Source organism: Thyridium curvatum, assembly GCF_004353045.1.
Source record: "Thyridium curvatum strain D216 chromosome Unknown NODE_41_length_360454_cov_79.457556, whole genome shotgun sequence".
NCBI classification, from domain to species: Eukaryota; Fungi; Ascomycota; class Sordariomycetes; order Thyridiales; family Thyridiaceae; genus Thyridium; species Thyridium curvatum.
In genome coordinates this window covers 174,184-195,784 of record NW_022156796.1, presented here as the reverse complement: position 1 = coordinate 195,784, position 21,601 = coordinate 174,184, and the positions used below count along the sequence as shown (strand labels likewise).

The 21,601-nt window shown below is 55.7% G+C and overlaps 8 protein-coding genes across 8 annotated transcripts; 5 read left to right on the top strand and 3 right to left on the bottom strand.

Annotated features, from left to right (window-relative positions):
- Positions 1-2,520: 2,520 nt before the first annotated feature.
- E0L32_006974 (uncharacterized protein) lies at positions 2,521-3,651 on the top strand (the record flags this gene model as incomplete). The annotated part of the gene is made up of 3 exons (XM_031141665.1): positions 2,521-2,744; positions 2,818-3,403; positions 3,466-3,651. The coding sequence occupies 3 exons, from the start codon at positions 2,521-2,523 to the stop codon at positions 3,649-3,651; spliced, it is 996 nt and encodes a 331-aa protein (XP_030994038.1).
- A 1,175-nt stretch (positions 3,652-4,826) lies between these two features.
- Positions 4,827-6,506, top strand: E0L32_006973 (uncharacterized protein; the record flags this gene model as incomplete). The annotated part of the gene is made up of 1 exon (XM_031141664.1): positions 4,827-6,506. The coding sequence occupies one exon, from the start codon at positions 4,827-4,829 to the stop codon at positions 6,504-6,506; it is 1,680 nt and encodes a 559-aa protein (XP_030994037.1).
- Positions 6,507-6,862: 356 nt separating this feature from the next.
- E0L32_006972 (uncharacterized protein) lies at positions 6,863-9,803 on the bottom strand (the record flags this gene model as incomplete). The annotated part of the gene is made up of 9 exons (XM_031141663.1): positions 6,863-6,963; positions 7,029-7,144; positions 7,213-8,139; positions 8,199-8,246; positions 8,300-8,497; positions 8,559-8,846; positions 8,986-9,217; positions 9,285-9,545; positions 9,713-9,803. 9 exons carry the CDS (start codon positions 9,801-9,803, stop codon positions 6,863-6,865), a joined length of 2,262 nt encoding a protein of 753 aa, XP_030994036.1.
- A 626-nt stretch (positions 9,804-10,429) lies between these two features.
- E0L32_006971 (uncharacterized protein) lies at positions 10,430-11,203 on the top strand (the record flags this gene model as incomplete). Its single annotated transcript, XM_031141662.1, has 2 exons — positions 10,430-10,501; positions 10,565-11,203. 2 exons carry the CDS (start codon positions 10,430-10,432, stop codon positions 11,201-11,203), a joined length of 711 nt encoding a protein of 236 aa, XP_030994035.1.
- Positions 11,204-11,448: 245 nt separating this feature from the next.
- On the bottom strand, positions 11,449-13,467 carry E0L32_006970 (uncharacterized protein; the record flags this gene model as incomplete). Its single annotated transcript, XM_031141661.1, has 2 exons — positions 11,449-13,054; positions 13,106-13,467. The coding sequence occupies 2 exons, from the start codon at positions 13,465-13,467 to the stop codon at positions 11,449-11,451; spliced, it is 1,968 nt and encodes a 655-aa protein (XP_030994034.1).
- A 1,398-nt stretch (positions 13,468-14,865) lies between these two features.
- On the top strand, positions 14,866-17,360 carry E0L32_006969 (uncharacterized protein; the record flags this gene model as incomplete). Its single annotated transcript, XM_031141660.1, has 2 exons — positions 14,866-15,193; positions 15,244-17,360. The coding sequence occupies 2 exons, from the start codon at positions 14,866-14,868 to the stop codon at positions 17,358-17,360; spliced, it is 2,445 nt and encodes an 814-aa protein (XP_030994033.1).
- A 1,733-nt stretch (positions 17,361-19,093) lies between these two features.
- On the top strand, positions 19,094-19,802 carry E0L32_006968 (uncharacterized protein; the record flags this gene model as incomplete). The annotated part of the gene is made up of 2 exons (XM_031141659.1): positions 19,094-19,325; positions 19,393-19,802. The coding sequence occupies 2 exons, from the start codon at positions 19,094-19,096 to the stop codon at positions 19,800-19,802; spliced, it is 642 nt and encodes a 213-aa protein (XP_030994032.1).
- A 260-nt stretch (positions 19,803-20,062) lies between these two features.
- On the bottom strand, positions 20,063-21,464 carry E0L32_006967 (uncharacterized protein; the record flags this gene model as incomplete). The annotated part of the gene is made up of 2 exons (XM_031141658.1): positions 20,063-20,663; positions 20,752-21,464. The coding sequence occupies 2 exons, from the start codon at positions 21,462-21,464 to the stop codon at positions 20,063-20,065; spliced, it is 1,314 nt and encodes a 437-aa protein (XP_030994031.1).
- Positions 21,465-21,601: the final 137 nt, after the last annotated feature.

The following is a 21,601-nucleotide window of genomic DNA, read 5'->3' as shown; positions in this document are numbered from 1 at the left end:
GCAGGATCCCCCTAAAGTAACACTCCGCTATTCCCGACCTTCAGCCCATGGGATCACTTCCCTTGAGGGCTATGCCAAAAAGTGATTCGCGAGAGAGACTTGAACAGCTTAGCCCTCACCAACCCCTGTCTAGGACCGGGGTCCCAGGAAGCCAAGACCGGGGTAGATGCTGAACTGAGGGTGTGGAGGAGCATTGGGTCCATGCACGATTGGTCGAGATGCAGCGCTTACCAACCGCTTCTAGCAGGTCTCGCCGTTGATCGAAATTGGCAGCCAGGTTCCTGTCAGCATTGGCCACGGCCTGCACAGCAGGCCTTAATATCGGGCAAGAGTGGGTCTGGGGGATTGTCCATGGGTTGTGGATGCAACGGTGCAGTGTGGAGAGAGACAATGCAGGGTAATTTGTCGAGTTTGCCCGGGTCATGAGTTGCACCGGCACAACCCTCTCACGCTCTTTTATTCGAGATGGGCATGATAATATTAGAACACTGCCTTCTTTACGTTCATGCTTCTAGAAACGGTTGATCAGAGCGCCAGAAAGCCTGGTATAACCCATCCACTTTGACTGCAACAGACCCGGAGACTGGTAGGATGAAGTTCACCAGATGGAAAAGGCACATCCACCAGTGGGTAAGGTTATGTCCAGAATGCTTGAGACCCATGCCGCACACTTACCGCATCGGGCGAGAATTAGTAAGGGGGTATTCGCCTGTGAGAAAAGGACGCACCTCGCTCACACTCACGATGCTGCGGCTGAAATGAGAGTCATTTCGCACATGCACCAACACAAAGGTTTGTCTCCTTGCTCTGGTAGGGACTGGACTCATTTCCTCCACCACCCGAAACCAAACATGCAGCAGCTCAATCGTTGCCCACTGGGAAGACGAATGGCTGTCTTTCACGATCTGTCGATGATGGTGCGGGGAGTGGGTTTGCCTAGGATATCCCCAGCAGTTTTCCAAGCCCCCATCGAGTGGCTTGACCTGGAGAAGCGGAGAACCCTCCAATCAAGCATTGTCCCCCGGCCTTGCCGGCCTAGAGCCAACAGCGACGAGAAGCAAAGACAACAAGTCACAAACAACACCGCGTCTTCGCGTCCAGAGGGGACCACTGTAGGGATCTTTTTACCAGCGTACGGCACAGCTTGCCGAGTGGTCCACAGTGGCCGCATGGTGGTGTGCGTACCTGAGCTACCTGAGCTGCTGAGCCTGAACACGAGCAGATGCCATGCCTAAAGGGGCATGTCACACACCTGAACGGGTGCACTAGTAGTTGTGATCCCCACACACTGACAAACATGCATGCGCCAAAGTTTGCGGGGTTTTCACGAGCTTTTCAGTCAACTTCCAACAAGCTCGGCCGAGCGACCTTCATTGCTTCCTGCTAGTTAGCCAGTAGTGTGCCACGTCTTGTGCATGCATAGACGGCAAGTGTGCATATTGACAGAAATGCTAATGCACGGCCACTACGGAATAGGTGCATCCTGTAGGTGTGATCTAACGACGGGTTTAACCCTGATCAGAGTGCCACCAGCACGGCGCTCGGGCCGGTTATCGGAGGAGGGTCACGATGCGCGCATTGGAAGGCTGCTCAGAACTATCGACCCGATTTTGCTGGTTGACCAGTGCCGTACTCCGATTTGTCTCGATGTCCGGTGCTTTATAGAACATGAATTCAACAAGATTAGAGTTATGCCTACTTGTCGCGAAGCATTCATGGGAGCAAGGAATAGAACTCGACTCAAGACGCTGCAACAGAACCTGTGCTGTCTCCATTGATCAACCTCTTGGCAAGGGGATTGATAAGGATACACTACCATAACCCAGCACTTAGACTCAGTGGCATAGCAGTAAAACTGGGTTGTTGCGATTAGTTCTGCAGAGCCCGACCAGACCACATCGTGATTTCAATGCACAGCGACTGACAACATTGTCGAAGAGTCCTCATAAACTAGCCATTCGCACGTGCAGATAGAAAGAAGACATATACAAACGCTTCTAATCACGCTTATTGTGTGAGAAAATAGTATTCAGACAGCGGAATAGCAACGAGAGGACTAATCGTAAGTTAGGAATTCACGTGAACGTCTGGTGGCATTTCTTGGAGGATTAAAACCGGTGCGTAATATGATGGTTTGAACTCGCAAAGGAGGTATCAAGTCTTGAAGAAAACACGACAAGCGGTAGTAAACAACCATTTCTGGCACGATTGAGGATTCAAGCCAAGATTTCCTCGTGAATGATATATCCGTTTGAGGCATCCTTCGGGGTGGGGCAAGTCGTTGCGATACTACCGGTATTCCGGCCCGTAAACTCGGCTTTTGCTGTTCCGGGAACATGATAACATCTGGCAATTGTTCACGCTTGATAAGCAGCCCGCTTATAAATATACAACTTCCATCTTTGATTATTTCACTGTATAAATAGGGTACTCGATTTTACTTGGGCCATATTGGATAGGACCTTACCTCTGTGCCTCTCTCGTTGCTTGACATCATTACTTTCACCAGGGTAAGCCACCATGGAACCTTACACGATCGACCCTCATACCCAACACTCCAACTCGGTGAAGCTGCTGGACGAGTTTGACGCGTATCGTGTTGCGTACAAGTATGTTGACAACCAGCCGGTCAATGCCTTTTTCGTCATCCCGAAGGAGCTTCCTTCCGGGCCCCGGCCATTATTGGTCCGTTTCCATGGCGGGGGAATGACAGAAGGAGAGGCCGAGGCCTCGTTGCGGCCCTTGTGAGTTAATGTTCTGGGTATGGATATAGACTCCTGGCCAGCTTGACTCTAATGAGCTCCAATCTCTTTCTAGCTTCCTAGAGCTCTCTCTCAAGCACGGAGCTGTCATCCTCACTCCAGACTACCGTCTCAGGCCTGAGCACGAGGTGGCTGACGGAATCGAGGACACCCGCTCATTCTGGAAATGGGTAGAAGAAGGCAAGGCGCAGGAATCCCTGCACCGCATGAGACCGAAGATTGATGTGGATGTCTCCAACCTCCTCGTCGGAGGTGAGAGTGGCGGTGGCTATCACGCCGTGGAGACGGCCCTTCTGGGCATGACCAAGCTGCCGATCAAGGTGCTCTTCCTCCAGTATCCCGCTGTGGACTTGCCAAATCTCCTACACAAACCACCTCCGCGCAACGTGCATCTGAGCCCCTGTTGGCGAGAGAAGTTCCCTTACTCGATAGTTGAGGAGCACCTAGCAACCCGTGTCCCCGGGACCATCTGCACGAGAGCAAAGTATGGCAGCCGCATCCCGCTGATGGGCGCCATGGCGCAGGCGGGCAAATGGGTCGACACGTCTGGCCCAAATAGATATCTCAACCCGATGGACGCCCTGGACACCGCGCCGGAATTGCCGCCGATCTTTCTATATCAGTCTAGGGAGGACGAGTCTGTAAGTCTGCCCTACGCCGAAGCATCAAGGACCAAACGACTAAACAAGGACATCCAATACAGGTTCCGTGGGAGCACACGCAAGCATGGGCGGAGAAACTCAAGAAACTGCAACCAGGCGTCCCTCTGCATCTCTTGTTCGTGCCGCACGGTGATCATGTCTTTGACAAGAATGATACTTTGGAAGCACCCTGGCTGAAGGGAGAGCCGCTGGATTTCGTGCACAAGTACTGGCCTGCCAAGTCATGATGGCAGTATTAAATTGGGGAAGAATCAGCTTCTCAGCTGAATAGATACGACCCTGATAGACTGTAGGTCCCCCCCCCCCCCATTCTGAGCCATGCGTCGCAGGACTTTCGGCTTGTCTCGTCATTCGGCCTTCTATTAATTTATTAATCTAGAGTTAGGGCGACTTGGCAGTGTCATGGTCTCATGTTGTTACCTTTCACCCCTGGTATTACAAGTAGTGATCGTTTAAATAATAAGCGAACTTGGTCCATGCAATGCCGTCTTGTCACCGGCGGTGACGGCGTCGTCTTGGGAGAGAAATGCGGCTGACCCGCCGTGGTTTCGCCGCAGCTCCCGGTCACAGACGACTGCCGGGCGGGAGACCAATTCCACTCCTACAATGGCTACCCCATATCATATCATAACGGGGTAATTAGAGCCATGCCAACCCCAATAGTGCGGAGTGGCAGCAGTAAAATCGTGTCGACGCAGCGCTGCACCCCAGCTTTCCAGCGAGTCAGTTGGGGTTGGCGGGCAAACACTGTCCCGTAGATCCCTCGGCCTTGGCCTGGACTGGCGCCGTCTCTCCCAGCGCGGCGGGCCTGGACTTGGCAGGCAGACAAATCCCACGCTTTCGATTTGCCGACGCAGCGATCGGGGGCGTTGCGGCGGGGTGCGGAGGGTCGCCAGGACTGCGCCAGAGAGGCGGCTTGCACCAACTTGGTCAAGCCCTTCGTTCTCGACAGCGGCTGGTTGGCTGCGGCAGCATCGCCAGCGCCCCTCCCGGTCCACCGGTTGCAGGCCATGTGCTGCTGCAAGAGACGGAGGCGGGCAAATCGCTTGCTAATCGGCACTTGGGGATGCTCTGTACCTATTTTCACGGGACTGCCCAAGTTCTGCGTTTCCCATAAACCTTCTTTACTCCCTTCCCATGGCACGAGGTTGCATCGCGCAAGGAGGACGACGCATTTTATCTGAAAGGATAAGGCAACTTTGCTACGCGACGCCGATTATCACAAGTGTTCCCCGGATCAGTCCCTCAATTAGTGGCGGAGTCCACTGAAGAGTTTGCCCCAGACCTCGCGACGTATCCTACGGGCTTCTAGGCCGCGAAACCCCTCCGGTTTTGGACCGCAGCCAGAACTGTACCACATACACACAGCACACCAGACAAACCTCGCTCGAACCCGCCCGCCATGGCGCTCCTGGAGCTCGCTCTCCGCCCGGCCTCGTGGCCCCTCTACGTCTGGCTGTCGCTCCTCGTCGTCGCCCCGGCCGTCATCCTCCTGCGCGACGTCTACGTCTGGTGGCGCATGCCGCCCGGCCCGACGCCGCTGCCCTTCCTCGGCAACAAGTTCCAGCTGCCCAAGAGCCAGCCCTGGCTGCAGTTCGAGCGGTGGTCGCGCGTCTACGGGCCCATCTTCACCGTCTGGATTGGGCGGCGGCCGACGGTCGTCATCTCGGACCCCGTCGTCGCCTCGGACCTCATGGAGGCCCGCTCGTCCAAGTACTCGTCGCGCCCGCGCATGGTCGCCATGGGCGAGATCTACTGGGACGGCGCGTCCATCCTCGTGCAGCCGTACGGCAAGACCTGGTCCGTCCGCCGCAAGCTGCTGCACATGGCCCTCAGCCCCAAGGCGCTCAAGCTGTACAAGCCCGTGCAGGAGGCCGAGGCCGCGCGCCTCGCGTACCGCCTGCTCGCCGACCCGGCCCGCTGGGTCAAGCACATCGAGACCTTCACCTCGAGCGTCGTCTTCTGCGTCGCCTACGGCCACCGCATCGACTCGCTCAACGCAAACGTCATCCGCCAGCGCTTCCAGTTCATGCACTACGCCTCCTCCCTCAACGTCCCCGGCAAGTACCTCGTCGAGACCCTGCCGATCCTCAAGTACGTGCCCGACGCCCTGGCGCCCTGGAAGCGCGAGATCAAGGCCAAGGGCCGCGAGGAGTCGGCCGCCAACATGGCCCTCGTCGACATGGTCAAGGGCGACATGACGCGCGCCAAGGCCGAGAACCGCCTCGACCTGCTGCCCGACTCGCTGTGCAAGCTGCTGCTCGAGATGCGCCACGAGACCGAGATCCCGCTGTCGGACCGCGACTTCTCGTACATCCCGGCCTCGCTCTTCGGCGCCGGCTCCGACACCACCGCCTCGACCATGTGCAGCGCCTTCCTCGCCCTCATCACCCACCCGGAGACCCTGCGCGCCGCGCAGGCCGAGCTCGACGAAGTCGTGGGGCCGGACCGCACGCCGACCTTCGACGACGAGGCCAGCCTGCCCTACGTGCGCGCCCTGTGCAAGGAGGTCCTGCGCTGGCGGCCCGTCGCCGTGCTCGGCGGCACGCCGCACGCCTCGACCGAGGACGACTGGTACGAGGGCCACTACATCCCCGCCGGCACCACCATCCTCGGCAACTCGTGGGCCATCAACCTCAACGAGAAGTACTACCCGAACCCGCACCACTTCTACCCGCCGCGCTTCCTGGACGAGGCCGTCGCCGCCCGGCACACCGCCGCCAAGGGCGGCGTCGCCGCTCCCGTCATCGGCGAGAAGCACGCCGTCGAGGACGGCGGCCTGCCGCACCCGGCCAAGAGCGGGCACTCGTCCTTCGGCTGGGGCCGGCGCGTGTGCCCCGGCGCCAACCTGGCCACCAACTCGCTCTTCGCGGCGCTGTCCAAGCTCATGTGGGCGTACGACATCCTGCCCATCGAGGGCCGGCGGTACGACACCTTTGCCTACACCGACGGCTTCAACATCCGCCCGCAGGAGTTCCAGTGCATCATCCGCGTGCGCAGCGAGGCGCACCGCAAGGTGCTCGAGAGGGAAAACAAGGAGGCCGAGGCCTACCTGGAGAAGTTTACTGCTTTTGAGGAGTAAGTTAGAGGACGAGCTTTCCTTGCGCGGGCATGTGACCCGAGAGCGGAGGTTATTGGGTCATGTAAAGAGACGGACTGGCAGTTCCATTTGCACATGATTACGCAAGTTCCAACAAAATCAAAGCACTTCAACCATGTTCATAACGCTCCATATGAGTACAGTGCTCTCAAATTGACAACAGTGACTTCTAGAACATGCAATTTTGTTTTCAGGGATATCCGATAACACAGCCCAGCGCCATTACAAACCACTCATCGATAACTCCGGCATAACATCATTTGGGACTTTTCATCTTTTGAACCACAGCCGCATCCGGGGATATCACAACGTTTTTTGCCTTGAAGATCTCGCCCGCATTAAAAGTAGAATTGCTGCTGAGGCGGCTGACCGGGCGGCGGCTGAGCAAGAAAGTCAAAGTTCATCGTGTCCATGCCCGTGTTCCACGGGTCGGGGGATTCTGCACGAGGGGTTGTTAGCATCTGCTAATTGACACGACTGTTTATGCGCATCGAAACTACGTACCCCAGAAAATCTGGTCATACAGATCCATAGGAGACATGTACGTCGCCGGATCGATGTTGGTCATATCAGGCAAGGTCGTGGCGCCCTGCTGTAACGAGGGGACGTATGGCATCGTTCTATGTCTGCTGTATTAGCATTTTTCGGACCTGTGGTGTCATAATCACAGAGAGGAGAGGATACGCACGCGTTAAAGTCTTGCAAATTGTTCCCATTCTGCATTTCGGCCATAGCCAAGGCAGCATCTTGGTGAGGGTCAACCCCAGCCGGCGTGTTGTTGCGCGGGTACGAAGTGAGGCCCTTCTGTGCATCCCCGGCCCCACTGCCAGCCCCGCTGCCGTTCCCGATGGCAGACACTTGGGAAGATTGCAACTGCGCCAGGGCGGCCGAGTTGCGTCGCGACGATGTGTTCTGCACGTTCTGGCCGGTGATCGAGCCGTGGTCGTAGATGTTCTTGAGCGCCATCAGCGCGCGGGACAAGGGCCCGGAGAGCTCGATGTCCCTGTCGGACTTTTGGATATGCGTGGGCGGCGAGGTCTGCTCCTTTGCGGCCGTCGCCGACAGTGCGGCTATGAGGTCGCCCTGCAGCTGCCTGACCTCCGGGTCCGTCTTGGTCTCGCCGAGGATGCCGAGGAGAACGGCGGACGAGAGGCCGTTGTAGGTGAAGGCCCACGACCGCGTCGGGATGACGGAGAGCTGGTGCATGGAGAGGAACATGCGCACCGTCTCGGTGAGGTTCTGCTTGCACTTCTCGCCCAGCTGCTGCTTCTGGACGGCGTCCAGGTTGCCGCCGTCGCCCCGGCGGAGGGCGGGGCGGCAGCAGACCGAGATGGTGAAGGAGGTGTGCAGCCGAATGGCAAAGTACTGTAGCCTGTCCATGGCGGTCTTGCAGGCCTCTTTGGACCGGAGCTGAGGCTGGACGCTAGTGCGGATCGACTCGAACTCGTCGCAGTTGGCGAGGATCTGTTCGTAGGTAGTGTTGGCGTGGGCATCGGGGTTGAGCCGCCTCGCGATGATGTCGGTGAGCTTGTACATGGCCTCGATGTAGGTCCAGTTGCCCTCAGAGCCGGGTAGCATTGGTGGAGGGCTTGTGACTGCGTTGGTCATCGGCGCACTAGACACCTAGTTAGTGGTGTTGTTTGCGACCACACAAGTGGGAGCTAACGATCTTACCGATCGAAAGATAATGATGTCAAGTTATCGTGCCAAACGCATTTCCACCTAGACAGTGTTAGCCGTAAATGATTCGTGTCGATCCGATGGTCAAGTCGTACCATAGCTTTCTCCTGATTAGTTCCCTATGTGCGATATCGGGAGATTGATGGCCCTCGAGATGTGACGCACGGTCCAGGCCAAGGGACTGTGCGAGACGGATGGTGAGCCCAAGAAGCGCCCATGATGCCTCGGCCTTCATGTCGTTGAGCAAGACGAAGCCAGTAAGCAGCAGCGCTTGGATCGAATCAAAATTGGGTCTGTGATGGCCCGGTCAGCGACGAGGTCTCCGAGGTGGCAAAATTTACAGCCGATGCTTACCGGAGTAGGAAATTTCCAACCATGAGGAAGTGGAATGATATCTGGATATATCGTTGCGAATCGCGGGTACGGATGTGATATGGGGAGTCGTGATATTGGGACCCTACGGCCAGTACGGCGAATAGGATGGCGAGCCAGGAGGCCGAGACGGGCTTGGTGACCTTGGTGGAGTTTCTGGCATTCTTTGCCCGGTCCTCGAGGTAGTTCATTAACCTCGATTCGAGCTCGTCAATGTCGATAACAAAGCCCCAGAACTTGTGGGGCGTCTCCTTGTAGGTGCGGAAGAGCCTGATGGGAGCTGGTTAGTGGTCGACAGGAGGAGAGGAGGAATACGACGAAGCACAATCGGGATTGATATCGCTAGTGCGAGGGAACACGGGAACATTGGAACAGCGTCGCAATCACAGAGAAAGAAGAAAATACATACTTCATGACCTCGCGATCTGAAGGGAGCTCAGCGGCGATGTCAGAGGTCATGCGGTCTAGGTGCCGCGATGACATGAGCGGGAAGGGCGCCGAGTTGTCGAGTCCAAAGATGGACCTCATGTCTTGGCGAATGTATTCAACACCCTCTTGTGGCTCTGATGTCTGTTCTCGCAAGAGGGCAGGTATGCTGTTCTGGCCGAGATACCGTGATACCTCAGCGGAATCACCGTCGACTGCACGCACATCGCAGAGGCATCAGCACGATGACGAGAGAGGGGTAGCGATGTCACGCTCACTCACCGTACGGCTTGATGGCAGCAGCCTCAGCGCTAGGACCCGGACCCGGGCGGGCGTCGTCATGCTCGTCGGGCGAGTGGTGACGCTTCTTGGTCAGGACGCTGTCTGAGACGACGGAAGCATGGGCGGATCCTCCCTTGCCCGAGGAGGAGCGATTGGGCTTGTAGGAACACAATTGGGCGTGATCGCGCTTGATACAGTTCTCACAGGGCTGCTTGTTGTCGCACTTGACCTTGCGCTGGCGGCATGGCCAACATGCGGTACCTATATAACATGATCAGCTGGGGTCAGGTCTTGGCACGTGAATGGAGCGTGACGACGACCCCTCCCCTCCTACCGTTGGGGAGAGGCAGGATGGGGTGCATCGGGGTCTGCATCCCGGCGCAGGCTAGGAGGAGCGGGCCCGACGGGAGGCGGACGGGAGGCCTTACCGTATCTGACTTTGCGGTGGGAATGGATGATGCGGCTGGCTTCCTCTGGAGTGAGGTGCTCCAGGTCCGGACTGTCGTGGGGTTCCAACATGTCCTCGGTCGGGACGGCGGGCAGTCTTAAGGTTCCGCGAGGGTGTCCTGAGATCTCGCAAAGTAGTCGTGTGACTGGCCGGCAGGTCAATTGTATGCGTGTTCGCGGGTGTAGGGTGAAAATAGCAATGCCGACTGATATCCGAAAAACTCCAATTGCTCGCGGATTTCACAGAAAGCTCACCACAGCCAGCTCCTCTTGTATGACGCCGGGGTCTGTGCGCCAGATGGCCTGACTCAGCGGCTGTCTGTCACGTGCATCGTGCTGGGTTTTTTTCCCTTTTCCTTCCCGGGTGACCGGCGGGTATTGCGGAGTTCATTGCGGGACGGAATTTATGCTTATGTCAGACCAGCTTCATGTTCCCCCGCACCCAACCCAACACCGCGAAGGATCAAGATCGTGGTCGAGTCTGACTGAATTGGCGTGCCATCAACCAGACTACTTGGAGAAACTGTGAGACGATAGATATCTATGATGAATTCAGGTGTTTTGGTTCATCTTGCCTGCGTTCTGCATCGCCATACCTTCGCGACCGATACCGTTGATGTTCGAGAAATTGTACTGTCGCAGAAGTCTTAAAGTGGGCCAATACGATTACCATAACAGCACAGGATTAAGCACCGAAGATGTCTGACGGAAATTTTCACTATGAGCAAAAGCTCTTAGAGAACGAGCTTGTCGCTGTCGAACCGTTTGATGTACGCTCACTGCTCAGTCCATTCATACAAGACGAGGTGGGCCTCGAGACCTGACCTTTACAGCCATCAGAACACGTTGCGCCATGCATGGAAGTCATCAAAGCAAGCCCCGAAGTCTTCACATACATCGCGTTTCCCGATGTGCAGACAGGCGAGGACCTCTTGACAAAGTTCTGCAATCCAATCAGCGCCATGCCTTCGGCTTGTTTGTTTATGGTCATAGACAAGAAGGCATCAGAAGGTCGTGGCCATCGGGACCCGCAAGGCAGAGGTGAGTATGCGGGCATCCTTCTCCTGACCGCCACCGATACCGTGAACGCGGTCACCGAGGTGGGCATCCTCATCTTCCCAGCATTTCAACGCTCCCACGTGACGGCCAACGCGATCGGCCTCTTGCTCTGTTACACCCTCGACCCGCCCTCTGCCGGAGGACTGGGCCTTCGGCGCGTTGAGTGGAAGTGCCACGCTGGGCATGAAAAGTCACGAAAGACTGCGTTGAAGATGGGGTTCGAGTTCGAAGGTGTTGCCAGGTGGGCACGTGTCTGGGAAGGCGCTCAAGGACTGCCTGTAGAGAAGCTCGAAAGGCGAAATGGCACAATAGGAGAGATTCCAGGGCGACACACGGCCTCGTACTCTATCGTGTGGGATGAGTGGGATGCGAAACGACCCTTGGTAATCGAGCAGATGCAACGCAAGTGTTAGGATCGAGCAGGTCAAGGTGGAAGTGCGGAGCACCCCAAGAGAATTGTTAAACCCGTAGAATGTGCTCAAGGTGTAGCTATGGGCTGTTAACAGAAGTACTTCACTATCCATCCATCAATCCCATCAGTTTTAGACAGTGAGTCAGCCCTTCCAAGTTCCAGAGCAAGGAAATTCCTCGCGAGTAATGAGATACCTCCCGATGGACCTCCGCCAACCATTCTGACCCCTACTTGGCACCCCCCTCATCAAGCATTTGCCGCTCCCGAGCCTAGAAGTTTCTGGTCAAGACCAGGTTTCCCCTCCTGTACCGCCACGGCGCCGTCGTACAGAACAACCTTGCCCTTCTTCGCCCTGTAGAGGATCTGCGGCATCGTCTCCGCGCCATCCAAGACCTCTGCCGCATTCGGACCGCGTGCCAAGATGGCAAGAGCACTGCTCTTCCACAGCGGCGCCCTGTTCCGCCCCGGGTGCGTCACAGTGAGCAGCAGGAAGACGATGGCGAGGACGAAAACCGTACAGTGCAGCGTCATCCACTGCCACTGCATGTGGAACAGGGTCTGTGTCCTGCCGACCGTCCCCTTCGTGCTCCCCGGCACGACTGACGAAGTATCCCAGGCGTCCATCGCGGAAGACCTTATGGCGTTGGTCGTACTCAGTGCCAGGGCCTCGAACCTCGACTGCAGATCCTGGAGTCCCTGGCTGGCGTCTGTCCATATACCCGAGAGGGCAGTTGGCACCGATCGACCATTAACCAAAACACCCTCGTTGTGGAGTGCATCCTGGCCTAGGCCGGCGGTAGCGTTCGCTGACGGGGCGCCCGTGGTGAGCAAGGTCTGAAAATAGCTGTTCAGTGAGAGGACCGAATCTATCGACACATTGAGGCAGCCGAAGCCTCCCTCTTTCTTAGTATCACACAGCCCAATGTGACCAGGCCAGATGCCGGTGTCCACGACGGTTGGCTTGAATTGGAGTCCGTCAAAGGGCCAAGTTCTATTGATGATGTCGTCTAATGGCATGTTGAATGTCGTCTCCTGCTCAGTGACGCGCTCTGATAGAGTATTGTTGCGAAGCACGGACTCGTATTGGTTTACACACCAATAAAGGCCACACTCACCCGATACAAGACCCATCTCTGGCCACTTACCTCCAACAGGCTTGGTCTTGTTCGACAGGTCGTCATGGCGCGGAGCTATTGCCAGGATGTTTATCGACCAGATGAGGCTCTTGCTCTCTTGCAAGGATAGCGTCCTGCTCGGTACACCGGTTCCAGAAGCACTCATCAGAAAGGGTGGAGCACCGTTGGATCCGGTGCTCTTTTCCATATAGCTGTCCATGTTTGCGATGAATTGGCCTGTCGGAAGACGGAACGCGGTGGCGTTGTCGCCAAGCATATCTCGGCCACCGTACTGGGCAGCAAAGGCCGTGTAAAGATCGATCGAGTTGCCGGGGATCCGAGTAATCTCCGATGTCGTGTTACTGCAACGACTGCACACGGCCAGTGAGTTGAACGCGGGCCAGCGGCAGTCAGCCGTCGGGCACAAGTACGGGGTCTGAGCCTGGAGCTGGCTCATCGGCCTGGACAGCCCATCGAGCACCGCGGCCTGCACATACGTCGGGGTCGAGGCTTCCCAGGTGTGGAGTTCCCCGCGAGTTCCGTTCGTCAGCGTTGTTGAGTTTGAGTTGTTCAGACTACCATCCCAGTAGTATGCGCAGGCGCCAACCCGTGTGTTCTGGGCGTATCGCTCGGCCGGGGTGAAGACCACGTCTTGGCGAAGTTGGATTATTTGCTGCGTGAAGGGGTCCAATGCTAAAGCTAATAGCGTAACGATAGCCCCTAGCCGAACAACAAGTCTGTGGCGAGACAATCAGAAAAGTAGACTTGAAGAGGAGCGCGGCTCTTACCCGCTCTTCCAGCTCGTCGCAAGTAGAGCGACACTTCCTAGTGGACCGCGACTAGAAGAGTCGATGCGCTCAAAGTCGATCAAGACGTGGCTCCTCCCCGTGTACAGGATCCACTTCCACTGGCTCAGACTCGCGCAGACGGCGAACATGACGCAGGCCTTTGCGGCCAGAGACAGGACGGCGACAAAGGCGTTGAGCGTAACAGGATATGGCCAATCGCTCGCGTTTTGGCCGTCGTAGTGGACAACCAGTCCTACCATGGCCCCGAGGAAACCTGCCGCGGCAACTAGCGACAGGACCTCTAGGAACCAGCCGTCGCCGTCCCAGACCGACTGTTTGGCTGGTGGTTGACCGTTCGCCATGGATAGTTCACGTATTCTAAGGAGCGAATTTGACAACGCATGAACAAAATAAAGATGGCGCAATCTGTCCGTGGCTGCCCTTCGGCGACATGTTATGGGAATGTGTTTCAGCATTTTGACGTGGTACAAGGGGGAGGTCGTGCGGCGAAGCACTGTCTGTCTGCCTTGTGACGTCGCATGTGTTTCAGCATCCTTTGTGACCAACGGGACTTCATGATAAATGTAGTACAATGTGGAGACGATGTGGCGCAGCCCACCGTCTGCCTTGTGATGTCCGCATGTCTAAGAGGGCTTTCCAATGTTAACTAATATTACGCAAGGTATAGCAATCCTTCAGTCGGTTGGAATACGTCTTGTCACTAACAAGAACCCTTTTCAACTGTCCAACTGCACAAAGCCGTCTATGGTCAAGTCTTTAGTGCAATTATGTCAGAACATGTTTGGGAGGATTGCAGGACAATAGGAAGGTGGTAGATTAATGTGGGAGATATTGTTGCCGGCTAGATGGAGTTGATAGCAGTAGGGAGTGAAGAAGCAAGGAGGATGTTAGCCCTCGAGACACAATGTTTCATTGGACTCTTTCTGAGGGCATTCGAAATTACTCGATATTAGCGGTTTGGTTGAACTGCATGTTTTGATAAGGATGACACCCTCCAAACCTCGAGGCCATAATACATCGCTTGTTGTATGTCTCAACAGTTTACCTCTGTCGCTTGCTCATCCCCTCGTCACTCTCCTCAGGCTCGACTCAGGCGCGACTCAGGATCTGGGTAAAAGCACAAACTCAGGGAAGTGCGTGAGTTTGGTTTGGTCATATTGTCCTTGAAAAAGAGCTAAGGCTTACTGATGTATGGTGAACAGTAGTGTTGGATGCTATCTTTTGTCCAGGAAAGGCTATCTGTTGATCATAAACTCTAAGATAATTGTATACTTTTAATTGAAAATTACTTGCACTACCCTGTCAATAATTGTTCTAAAATATTCTTATTCTCTCAAGCCTTTCTAGTCAGGATATGTTGGAAGAGAATTGCAGAGAAGAGGCGGTAAGATTACAAGGATGGCCAAGTTTGTGGGCGGCTTGTACCACGCTTGAGATAGTAGGCCCGAAAATGTCGTGGTTGCGGCCTAACGTAAAGCTCTACAGCAGCCGTGTAGCCAACTCGGCATCCCCGTTTTGATGCCTAATGAACCAGGAGCAACAGTCCCGGCCTACAAAACCTCGTTCCCCCGCATCCTCTTCCACCCTCCCTGGTTCTTCCTTGACAACTATTTCTTGCCCTGGCTCTCCTCTCTCATGATATCCTTATTCATTCCTCTGGAGAACGTTATCACCGATTCTTCCCAGCCTTCAAACCTCTAGGCGTGAGTAGCAGCCTGAGCGAGAGTATCCGCGACAACATGAGCGACAACATGAGCGACAGCATGAGCGATACCATGAATATGGATGACACCATGGGTCTGAATGATACCATGGATTTGGATGACACAGTGGATGACAGCATGAGTGACAGCAGCTGGTGCAGTATGGACCACAGGGACTGGGAGTGTACCCTCTGCGACACCTGTGATACTCCAAGCCCTGAGAATCCGCTCCTCTGCCGACAATGTCAGTCCTGGGATGATTTCATCCACGTCGTCTTTTGCCCGTGCCGCGAACCTGAACTTTTCGAAAAACGCATGTTCAAGCGCATGTTCAAGAGCAAGGACGCAACGGAAAGGATGACGAGTACTACGATGTGATTCAGAGTCGTTTTGAATTTAAACCTCTGAATACAGCGTCATGTATGGTATGCTCCTGCATTTGCAAGATTGTCAATGACCGCAATTTGGGGCTACGGAATGACCAGGTTGGCATCTGGAGGCCTTTCCCAACTCGTTGGATAGAACCTGCCCATCAGGCAAGGGACGATCGAGCCGTGGATGAGCATGGCGCTCCGGGCCTGACTGAAGCGTGCGTCCTTCCTATCGTTATACGCGAAAACTCCACCACGAACTCCACGACGAACTACACACCCATGCTCTTAGAAATTGAACTACACTACGAGACCTACGGAAAGAGGCTCCGGCAGATCAACAGATGGGATAGAGACTGTTTCAGTACAGCTGGTCTGAGGTACTGGCTTGCTGCTTGCCGGAACGATCACGACGGACTTTGCAAACAGCCTAGGATGACCCTCCACCTTCCTAGCGACTTCCGGCTAATCGATGTCCACAATGCTGCTATAATGCGGCCCAAAGGAGAAGTGGAATATGCAGCTTTAAGCTATCAGTGGAGCACTGCAACGACATGTGAAAAACGCGATCTGATGCTGAAGGCGGCCAACTTGGACGAGTTAGAACAGCCGCAATCCCTCGGACCTAGTGCAGTTCCCGAGGTGATCGCGGATTCCATACAACTTTGCCGGGAAATTGGTATCTCGTACCTCTGGGTAGACAGGCTATGCATTGTCCAGGATGACGACAACCTGAAACAATCTCAAATCGAGTCCATGGACATTATATATCAACTAGCGAACGTCACTTTTGTAGCATGCTCGGATAGAGCAGGAGCCGGCCTCCCTGGCACCTCAACTCGACCACGTCAACCTTCTCAACAGGGTAAAGAGTGGACATTGTGGAACTCCGCACGTGTATGCACACATGGAGTTGTGAATAAATCTAAATGGAACACCAGAGGCTGGACTTTTCAGGAACGACTTCTTTCACGTCGAAGCGTCTTTTTCTGCGACAACCATACCTATGTCAGGTGTGAGAAGCAATGCTCGGAAGTGCCCGAGGAACGATGCGCAAAATCGCCCGAGTCGCATCGATGGGGCTACGCAGACGGTTTTCTCATAGCGGCGAGGCCGAATTATTCGACCCTACAGCCTGGATACGGACGCAGTAACATTGGATTTGGTCTGTCCCATTACTTCGACCTAGTCTTGAGTTATCGCGCCCGCGTTCTCGGTGACCGTCATGATATTCTGAATGCATTTGCTGGGCTCTCGAAATTCATCAGTTTTGACTTATGCTCGGAGATGCTGGTTGGCCTTCCTGAGAGGTATCTATCTCAAAGTCTACTTTGGACGCACTTAGGAAGTCGAACACACCCTCTTTCTGAACCAAAACTTCCAACATGGACTTGGGCAGCGTGGCATGAAGACCGAGCCTACACAGAAACACATGACTCGACTGGCAGCTTTCTAATATGTGGCTTTTCTGGTCCTCGAGATACTACGGACTTTGGTACTCTTATCACTACTTTCTACAGTGATCCACGTGAACCTGGTCGAGCAGGAGTTTGGCCAACATTGGAAGAGAAGATATGGGCTGGTGAAACCAAGATCGACAACCAAGTCCCTGACAACATGCATAATGAGTTAGAGTGGCTATACGAGAACCCGGGGGTCGACGAAGTGGAGCTATGGAGGAATTGTGTCCACAATCCATGGACGGCTCAAGAACATCATAACCTTGACGCCAGGACGAGACTTATAGCAGAGAAACATCACTGTTTGGCTTTCAACACTACCATGGCGGTACTGTACGTTCAATCGGACGAATCAGAAAGCAGAACGACAGAGGCCTACATCAGCATGGGTCTTGCTACGGATGATGGGACCCTTGTCGGACAGACCGCTTTGATGCATAGAGATTGGGCGAAGAGCCAAGCCGACAAAGCCTCTTACCACGTGTTCGTCATCGGAGCAGGCCGCTCTCACAGCAAGTTCTTGCGTTACAGGGAATTCGCATATAATGAGCCCTGGGGCCTTTTCGTCATGATTAGCCCTTGTGAGGGTGACATAAGCTCTTGCGAAGGGCACCCTTATTCGCGTTTGGCTATTGGTGCTGTGAGTCTGATCGCATGGACCGCTATCAAACCACAGTGGATGCCAGTTATTCTTGTCTAAATAATACATTTGCCTCTGGAATACGGATTAGCAGCCACTCATGATTTATACGGAGTCTGGGGTTACTCTTCTGGAATGGCACTGGGACGAAATTCACACGACAAGACTGGCTTGGGATGGGACAGCATGTTCTTCTATCCCTTCTACTGATATTTGTTCTGCTTCTTTTGTCTTTGTTACTTTTTCTTTTTTCCATTACTAGGAGATTGTTAACCAAACCTTCGAGTTTTGGACAAGGCCTAAGCTTGACGATAAATGAAAAGTGTTTCCCCAGTTCAATCATTAGATCAGGCCTTGTTGATTGGTTGGGATAACTTTCTATTCTCACTGTGTAGCGTGATAAATTGAAATAGAGCGATATGTCTTAGACCATAAAGACGTCATGATAATCAAGCATGTAGGTTTTATATATTAGTGGAGTGGGATTTATACAATAACGCATTTTCATCCAAATCCACTTCTAAGTTTAGCTGGCGTTATCAGGATCGTGTCTAGTAAGGGCTCAAGTTTAGGTCAGTTCAGCCAGGGGTCATTTCCGGCCTAGACTCGGCTTAGACTAACATGCACGAGGAAGGAAACAACTGAGGGTTACTTTCGGGAGTGTTTCCATCTGTATGCTGTTCAGCTCGGCGCGCTTCGTCCATCCTCTGTGCTATGTATGTACCTGCGGATACCAAGGTTAACAGGACAGTACAGCTTTCAGCTTCAGCTCCTCAGGATGATCCGGCTCGACTGAGCGGACCCGGCAAGCCCCTTTCCGTCCCACTCGACACTTGGCGAGGTGCATTGGTCTCAAGTTAAACGTCCAGAGCGTTCGCCATTCCCTGTCTGTCCAAGTCGAGTTCTGGCTGAGCCTGGGCGAGCCAATGGCGCCCGGCCATGCGGTGGTGTGTGTGGGTTTGTTGTCAATAGCACGGAGATCAAGTGGGGGCCGGATGGTACCTTTTCGATCTTATCTGATCATCAGATAAAATTTTCACCCCCTAAACCAACAGACATGCCAACAACATGACATCTGGGTCGTCCTCTGGTTAATCTGCGTATACACACCCCCAATCCGAGTCCATGTCTCCCACCTAGAGGCTGTCACTCCACTTACCGCCGCCCTTTCCGAGTGGGCAGACTTTGCCCGTCTCATGCACCATTGGTCGTTCTCGATTTCTGTGGCTTGCAGGATGGACACTTGCGATGTAATTTCGGTAGGTACTTCGCAGTGCTCTGTTACGCCGTAGTGCTCTCTTGCCAAGGCTTCAAAGCAACCCACTCTCGCTTTGAGGCTTGCGAGATCGGCTCCTCTCTCATAGCCAGCCGAGCTTCCCACCCACGTCGGCTTCGCTGAAATGAGACACACTTGAGTGAATTAGCTCGCGCATCGGGACTCTGATGACGCCCTCATCCGGCAAAGTGCCAACGCCACCGAGCTGGTGTGGACCATCGTCAAGGTCCAACACGAAGAACCAACAGCTCCAGCTTTCAGCATCGTGCCTGGAGCTAGGCAGCATGTCGACTAGCTTTAGTCATGGACATGAGGAAAACAAAAGATCTCTTGCGCACGCCCCCCCAACAGCAACAGCCGAAGCCATATAAGCCCGGCCCGTTCCTCCAAACTGCCTGCACCCCATCTCTCTTCTTTCCCCAAAACGTCGCTCGCTAGACCCCAAAATACACTCGCTTTCACAGTAGCAGCCAATACCCGCGTGTATATATACGTCAACTCTTCTCTGATAGCCAACATGAAGTTCATCGCCGCCGCCGCCCTCGCCGTTGCCGGCCTCGCCGCCGCCCAGAACCCCAGCGACTACTTCCCGTCGTGCGGCGTTCCCTGCCTGACCGACGCCGTCAAGGCCGTGACCACCTGCGACGTCAACAACGGCAAGTGCATCTGCGAGCGCGAGACCTACGTCAAGGTCGCCGACGCCGCCACTACCTGCGTCATTGACAAGTGCGGCATCACCGTCGCCATCGGTATGTTCTTCCCAGTTCCTTTTCCCCTTCTTCATTCCGACTGACTTGCCCATTTCCTCCTTCCTAGGCGAGTTCGTCAACGCCGCCGGCAAGTACTGCGAGGCCGCTGCCGCCGCACCCGCTCCGGCCAGCAGCTCCTCATCTGCTGCTCCTCCCCCCTCGAGCAGCGCCCAGTCCTCTGCCCCGGCCCCGTCCACCTCGGCTCCCGCTCCCTCCAGCTCGGCCCCTGCTCCTTCCAGCTCGGCACCCGCCACCAAGGCCACCTCCTCGGCTGCCTCGGCGAGCGCCACCGACTCCGGCAAGGTCGTCTCTAGCACCCTGACCAGCACCGTCTGCAACTCGTGCAAGGCCACCGCCACCGCTCCCGCCAACGGCACCACCAAGGCCACCCAGCCTCCTCAGGTCACCGCCGGTGCCGCCGTCGCTGCTCCCGTCGGTATCGCCGCGATCTTCGGTCTTGCTGCCTTTGTCCTGTAAATGGATAAATGGCTGTGAGTTATGTTTGAAAGTTCGAGAGGTCCTCGATTACTCATTCGTGGAGATGGTCTCAGGAAGGGAGGACTCTTGAGACGTATTGTTCCAAATGCTTTCCTTGGAGATCTAGAATGAAATACAATAGATCTACTCTAATAGGGGTTTCATCCCTGGTGACAGTTTAATAGACGCATCTTGACAACCCTCTCTTACTCGTTTGTACATACCTGACGTGACCATGACGAGACGCTCGAGACTAAGCATCAACTCCTCCACTTGCCCTCCCTCACCCTCCTACACAGCTCCATCAGCGTCCGCCCACTCCACTCAAAGTCCTCCATCTCGAGATACACCTGCGCGCTCAGCCTGACCCAGAAGTGGCCATAGTCGAACTTGATCTGGAAGTACGTGTCGAACTCGCTCATCGCCACGTCGTACAAGTAATCCGACACCCTCCCGGCCTCGTCCTCGGCAAAATCCCTTCCAACCTGAAGCGGCAGCCGGACGTTGGCGAAGCAGCACTTCCGGAAGGAGTGGCTCGCGTTGTCCATGACCTCGGTGCCCAGGGTCTGCGCGACCCGGTCCCCGCCCCGCCGCGCCAGGTCGAAGCAGTACTCGCGGATGCGGTCTTCGCCGCCGCAGACCTCGTCGCGCCACTTGATGGCCGCGGGCAGGCAGAAGAAGGCGCTGACGTCGAGGGTGGCGAGGTCGAGGAAGAGCGACTGGAAGTACGCGTTGGTGTCCATGCTGGCCCGCGCCGCGGGCGGCTGGTAGGCGTGGTAGGTCGGGAAGTTGGTGGCGATGAGGTGCTGGTTGCGCTTGGGCACGTACAGCGCCGCGCAGCCGCGGGGCGTGAAGAGCCACCTGTATGTTGTCAGCTGGAATAGAACTTTGTGCGGTTGCCCTCCTCTCTCTCTCCGTCAAAGTTACTGTCTCTCAAAGTGCAACTCACTTGTGGCAATTCGTCACCAGGAAATCCGGGCTCACCTCCCCGACGCGAGTGAGATCGACATGCCCGACCCCGTGCGCCGCGTCGACGAGCGACAGCACCCCAAACTCCTTACAGACGCCGCACAGCCTCTCCCACGGCAGGCGGCCCCCCGGCAGCGACATGACCGTCTCAAAGTCCGCGGCCAGGACCCTCTGCCCCGCGGCCCGCGCCGCGAGCACGCCCTCGCGGAACCGGCGCACCACCTCGTCGTCCTCGAGCGGGTGCTCCACCTCGACCTGCCAGCCCCTCACGGGCGTCGTCTCGGCGAGCGACTCGACGGTGCGGCGGCACGCGTCGTACACGCTGCTGAAGTAGATCACGACGTCGCCCTCGCGGAAGGGCAGGTTGCGCAGCACGGTGTTGACGCCGGTCGAGGCGTTGGGCACGAGGACGACCTCGTCGGCGGGCGCGCCGAGCAGGGGCGCCACGGCGGCGCGGGAAGCGGCGATGAGCGCGGGCGTGTCCCGGTACTTGTGGACGTCCGGGCGGGCCTCGAAGGCGCGCTGGTGGGCGGCGCGCTCCTCCATGATGGCGCGTGGGAAGGTGCCCCACGAGCCGTGGTTCATGGGCCGGTAGGTGTCGCTGAAGTTGAAGAGCTTGCGCATCTCCTTGCCGAAGGGGACGGGGCCGCCCGAGGCCGAGGCCGAGGCGGAGGAGGATGTGTGTTCGTCCATGGCGCGCCGGTTGTGTTTGGCGAGCATGGTCTGCTCTTACCTACCCAAAGATGCGAACCTACGTAGAGATGCGATGGAGAGATGATAAATTTAGGTAAACCCGAATTCTCTTCTCCTCGCCCGGAGTGGGATGAAGT